The sequence below is a fragment of the Sebastes fasciatus genome, chromosome 6, assembly GCF_043250625.1.
Source record: "Sebastes fasciatus isolate fSebFas1 chromosome 6, fSebFas1.pri, whole genome shotgun sequence".
Taxonomy (NCBI): domain Eukaryota; kingdom Metazoa; phylum Chordata; class Actinopteri; order Perciformes; family Sebastidae; genus Sebastes; species Sebastes fasciatus.
The window spans coordinates 34,817,283-34,823,282 of record NC_133800.1 but is presented as its reverse complement, the minus strand read 5'-3'; the positions used below and the strand labels follow the sequence as shown (position 1 = coordinate 34,823,282).

The 6,000-nt window shown below is 37.3% G+C and overlaps 1 protein-coding gene across 3 annotated transcripts in view; it reads left to right on the top strand.

Moving 5' to 3' along the window:
* The first annotated feature begins 3,107 nt into the window (after positions 1–3,107).
* The window catches only part of fras1 (Fraser extracellular matrix complex subunit 1), a 310,338-nt gene continuing 307,445 nt past the window's right edge, over positions 3,108–6,000 (top strand). For all 3 annotated transcript variants that reach the window (XM_074639460.1, XM_074639459.1, XM_074639458.1), the window contains exon 1: positions 3,108–3,708. In XM_074639460.1, the coding sequence (XP_074495561.1) occupies positions 3,627–3,708 (82 nt within the window). In that variant the 5' untranslated portion in view covers positions 3,108–3,626. The remainder of the gene's footprint in view (positions 3,709–6,000) is intronic.

Below are 6,000 nucleotides of genomic sequence, written 5' to 3'. Positions count from 1 at the left end.
CCTGTTTTCCCGTTTTATAATCTCCTCTAAAGTTACCCAAAAACATGATCACAAACAGTTAATTCAAAGTAATAATTTAAGTCAACATAACTTCCAATCACACTAATTAAAAAGCACAAAGAAAGATTAAAAAAGTGCAGAAGTATCTTTCATCTCTAAACATGGATTGAACATCAAATAACTTAATAAAAGCACCTTATTGAAGTTATTTATCTCTTTATTATTAGTGTGATAAGCAGAGATGTATGAGGGAGAACCCACCTCACCTCAGTTTGACCTCCTTATTAAATGTGACCTCAACGTGAGAATAAAGTCTGAGGTGGATTAGCAGCCGACTCCACATGAAGCGTCAAAATAATGACGGTTGAAACGGAGGAAATGTTAATTATTCTGACTGATTTCTGGTCCGGATCCCAGACCGGAGAGGTCCAGGTCTACCCAAACCCAGATCTGGGTGCTGGCTTTAAACAGTCTGTGGGTTGCAGACAGCAGCAGCAGCATTAAAGCAGCATTAAAGCAGCAGGAAGAAAGAAAACTTGTTCAAAGGAAAAAACTGATGGTGATCCCTGTTTTTGGCAGAGGACAAAAGGGCCGAGCGGAGATCAGGTTTCTGCCATGTGACACTGAGGAATCTCAGGCCTGCACTCCCTCTGATTAAACATTACACTCTGCACACACACACACACATCCCATAATACTCTGCAGCTATTATACAGACATCAGCTGAATTAAACACCCTGCAGCTATAATATGCATGAAAAGAATCATATTGTAATACTATTAATATTCACTGGACACGCTCTACAAAGCTTCTATAGATAGGATTATTATTATCATGGCAGATAAAACATAAAACACGAGTAGCACGAGAATACTTCAACTCACTGTTACAAGTATGCACTATATTGTGTCATTAATGTTAATAATGGTAACCATTAAATGCCGTTAAGTAAGATAAAGTAACCATAAGCTGCCACCAGGAGCGTGATAGTGATGTAAAGGGGATAAAACTACTATTAAAGTAGGTTTAAGTTGCTATAAACTCAATATTAAAAGATGTTAATGTGATTAAAGTGACATCAAATAATATAGAAAGTAGAATAAAGTGAATATTAAACACATCACACACAAGTTTGAATATTTTAATGGCTCAACAAGTAATAAAAAGCCCTTTATCAGTTCAATATTTCATCAGTTTCTCCCAACGTTTACTTGTGTAGATACTAGAAAAAGAAATATTCAGGGAACCTTAGTGAGATAAAAAACTACAGTTCAGTCAAAGCCCTACAAAGTCCCTAAAGGATTAATAAATAGATACCTTAAAGACAATATATCACACCTAAAGTACCACAAAATAGAATAGCATTGCTCCAAAAACGTAATATAAATATTATAATAAAACAATAGGTGATAAAACAGGTTAAAGTTAATGTAAAAATCATAAAATACCATAAGGTCACTACAAAAAATCCATATAAATGTATGATAAAGTGAGTATAAGAGTGATTTTCTCCTCTCATATTGTCTTAATTCGAATCATATATTTTAAAGAAATTTTTAAAAAGTTAAAAAAATAAGCATAATTTTATGTGAATAATATAGTTTTCCAACCCTTCATAAGTATCTGCCTTGTAATTTTAATAATTTAATAAGATATGACACTTTATCATCACTCTAAAGGCTCATTAGAGGATACAACGATGAGTACCACAAAATAGGATAGCATTGCTCCAAAAACTTAATATAAATATTTTAATAAATTAATAGGTGATAAAACATGTTAAAGTTTCTGTAAAACTCTAATTTTTCCTCAAAAAGTTTTGACTTTCACACATAATGCTGACAGGAATTATTCTGGGAAACTAGTCATACTTTATGAAACGTAAAATACCATAAGGTCACAAAAACTCCCTGTATGAGAGTGATTTTCTCTTCTCATACTGTCTTCATTTTAATCATGTTTAGAGGCCTGGAAAAGTTAATGAGGAAATTACAAAACATTTTTGCTTAAAAAAAGCATCATTTTATGTGAATAATATAGTTGTCTTACCCTCGGAGGGTCCTGACCCCTGGTTAAGATCCACCGCCTCATAATTTGAACATTTTTAATAATATATGACACATAAAGTCACTGTAATAAGGTTCATTAGAGGATAACATGTCATTAGGTGAAATAAAGTCACCCTACAGGAGACTAATAATCACATAACAGGGGATAAAGCCACATTACACACCAGAAAACAGGAATATTATAAATACATAACTGTGTTTAGGTGTGATAAAGTGAGAACAAACTCCACTGTGGGGAAAAAGTAATTTTATATTTTTGCAAACCTCAGATTTACAGATTGTAAATTGGATTAAGATGATTTTGCATTCATTTCCTCCAAAAAACTCCGTCATGTTTTAATCCCCCAGAGTCCAACATCATGTGAGATTATGATATCTGCGAGGAAGAGGAGGAGGAGGAGGAGGAGGGTGAAGGAGGTGGAGGTTAGAAACCACTGCCTCATAATTTGAATAAGCTATAACAATATATGACATCTAAAGTCACTGTAATAAGGTTCATTAGAGGATAAAATGTCATTAAATGAAATAAAGTCACCCTACAGGAGACTAATAATCACATAACAGGGGATAAAGTCACTATAACACACCAGAAAACAGGAATATTATAAATACATAACTGTGTTTAAGTGTGATAAAGTGAGAACAAACTCCACAGAGACACTGTGGGGAATTTAATATTTTTGCAAAACACAGATTTGCAGCTATAAATTGGATTAAAATGATTTTATATTAATATTATTTCTTTATATTAATATTGTCTCTAGGTGGAGGCTTCAGATAAGCTAAGTGTTTTTTTTTTGCCTCTTCCTGCACTTTATATTATTCATTTATTGTTTTGTTATGTTGTATAGTCTTAAATTGTGTAAAATAAAAAAATAAATAAAAAATGTTGTCATGTTTTAATCCCCCAGAGTCCAACATCATGTGAGATTATGATATCTGTGAGGAAGAGGAGGAAGAGGTGGAGGTGGAGGAGGAGGTGCAGCAGTGGAGAGGTGGGACGTCCTCCTGGAGAGAGGAGGAGGAAGACGAACAAGAAAAAAGAAGAAGAAGAAGTAGAGGAGGTGGTGGGGGCTGCACCGGCTGCACCGCAAGAAGTCACTTCAAACATCCGCTGCAGGAGCGCTGAAAGTCGGACCGCCGCGTCGTCATGTTGCGCCTCTGAGAGCGTCCTGGAGCTGCTGCTGCTGGAGAGGACAGGAGAGGACAGGAGAGGACGAGGTTGCATGTGCTGATTTATTTTTATTGTGCAGAGTTTTCTGTGCAAAAGACCTGAGAGCAGGCGGAGAAGGAAAGGGAGGAAGAGGAGGAGGAGGAGGAAGAAGAGGAGGTGGATACTTCTCCAGGTTTCAGGACTGCTGCGCTGCATTCCAGTCCGGAGCGCAACACTCAGGAGTCGGACCCGGTGCGCTCCGTCTTACCCCTGGTGCCTGGATCTCTCCTGGTTGTTTTTCTTCTTCCTTATATCGGGACATGTATAATGCACAGTGAAGAAGAAGTGCTCTGATTCGAGCTAGAGAGATAAACACATCGTTTTTTGACTGGATTTGGATTTAATGCCCTTTTTGGCTGCGACCATGCAGGGTGCATGGTGGATGTTTGTTGGAGCTCTGACAGGAATCCTCACTGGGATACATGGTGGGTGATTTGTTTTGCTCTCTTTTTTAACCAGTTGTTATGTAGGTCAGGGGTTATCAGGGACCACCATGCACACTCACATTATCATTTTTTTTAATACTTTATTTTTCAAGGCTGTTTTCATATATGCAATTTGTAATTACAACAGTCAACTTTTAAGTAGATGAGCTTACAGACAAACCCATCAAGTACACACTATAGAGAAAACAACCTCAACATTATCATTATCACACTCACATTAGAGCCCACAAATATCATCACACATCTGAAAAGAGTCTTGTAACTGGGAGTGGAAGTTGTGCTTTATCTTTTCTATTTGGAGCATTTCCATTGATCCAGGCAGCAGCAGTCAGTGAATGTCATTCATTCCTCAAGTTGCCCAGGACACCCTGGAAGTCCCTCAAGGACCCCTGGAGGGGGTCGGGACCATGCTTTGAGACCCCCTGAGCAGGTTGTTGTTGCAGGAGTGAAAGCACAGATTTATATTTGTGCCTTAACAGCTTCAGGGTTTGCAGAAAGTTTCATATCACACAAACGTTTAGTCTATTTGGTAGGATTTCTGAATGAGTATTCATCATCAAGTGGATATTTAACTGAATTTATGATGCTGAGAAAGCTGCAGATTGGTCAGATTTGTCCAGAAAGCATTGAATAGGTGATTTACTGGTTACATTTGGTTGAAAAGTGAAAGTATTTAAGGTTACTTATGTTGTTTAAACAGCATTTCAGTGACTATATTTCAACGTGGAGTTAAAACACTGAAATATAACCATTGCAATGCCGTTGAAACAACAGTTGCATGCATCCTAGATGTATTAAAACATGTATTCAGCCCAAATTTGACTAGGAATCTTCACATCTTTTGACCTGCAAATCAATTCTTAGTGAGATAGAAGTGAAGTCAAACTACAGAGTCGGTTAAAGAAAGTCTAATACAAGAAAACCTTTGTCAAACTTTAACCACTTCACTGTAATCACCCATACCAGCATAACTCCTTCATGTCACACAAACATTCATTCAACAGGGTTTTTGAATGAGTGTCCTCCATCTGAGATGAAGTATTCATCATCAAGCGGATATTTAACTGAATTTATGATGCTGAGAAAGCTGCAGATTTGTCAGATTTGTCCAGAAAGCATTGGATAGGTGATTTGCAGGTTAAATTTGGTTGAAAAGTGAACGTTTTTAAGGTTACAGATGTTGTTTAAACAGCATTTCAGTGACTATATTTCATCATGGAGAGTTAGGACACTGAAACATAACCATAACAGCTTCAGGATGTGCAGAATTTCCCAGAAGAGAAACGTATTGCATTTAAAGTTTCAAACATTTAGTCTATTTGGTAGGATTTCTGAATGAGTATTCATCATCAAGTGGATATTTAACTGTTTATGATGGTGAGAAAAGCAGCACTCATACTCAGATTTGTCCACAAAGCGTTGATTAGGTGATTTGCAGGTTAAGTTTGGTTGAAAAGTGAAAGTTTTTACAGTTTTTCAGTGATGCTGGACGATATGGTCAATGTTCTATCCCGATAGGTCATTTCATATCTCGATAACGACGTATATCATGACATAACATGTTTTCTGGTAATTCAATAGATAAATAGTCTATATGAAATAACCACATGGTAAAGCCTATTTTTGTATAATCTTGTGACAATCAAAAGTACGGAGTATTTTCTCATTTAATTAAGAACATTACTGCAAAATGAAAAAAACTGTTTCAAGTGAAATTATAGAGGAAGAAGATAAATATTTCCAGCTGTACTCTACCTCTGGATGAGAGGGTCGGAAAAACACCAGATTTTCACCCATGAGACCGCTGTTGGTGTCCCGTGTGAAAACAGAAGTCAACGTTGATTTATTTGTCACGTAACTTCCGTACTTCAGTCTCACCACTTCTGGATTTATTTAAACCAAATCGTGATCTTTTCCTCAAACTAACTCAGTAGTTTTTGTCACATAACTTCTGTACTTAAAGGGACTGTTTGTAACTTCTTACACGTATAAATCTTTGTCCCATCTTTGCGCGCTCCCGTGTGGCTACGCTGTTCAGACTCAGACTCCAACACAAACTACACGGAAGCACCAAAACCTCAAAGTTATATCTAGTGAAGCCCGTCTGTTAAACAGTGTCAACTAATCCTGCTGCAGCCTCCCGACCGCGGTCAGTAGACACAGAGGAGAACGTAGCTTTGGTCTCCAGGGCCGGAGTCTCTGCTCTCTCTCGCTCCACCTCTAGACGTGAACGCGCGCTCACTCCACACTGCAGAAGAGTTAGATTAGCTC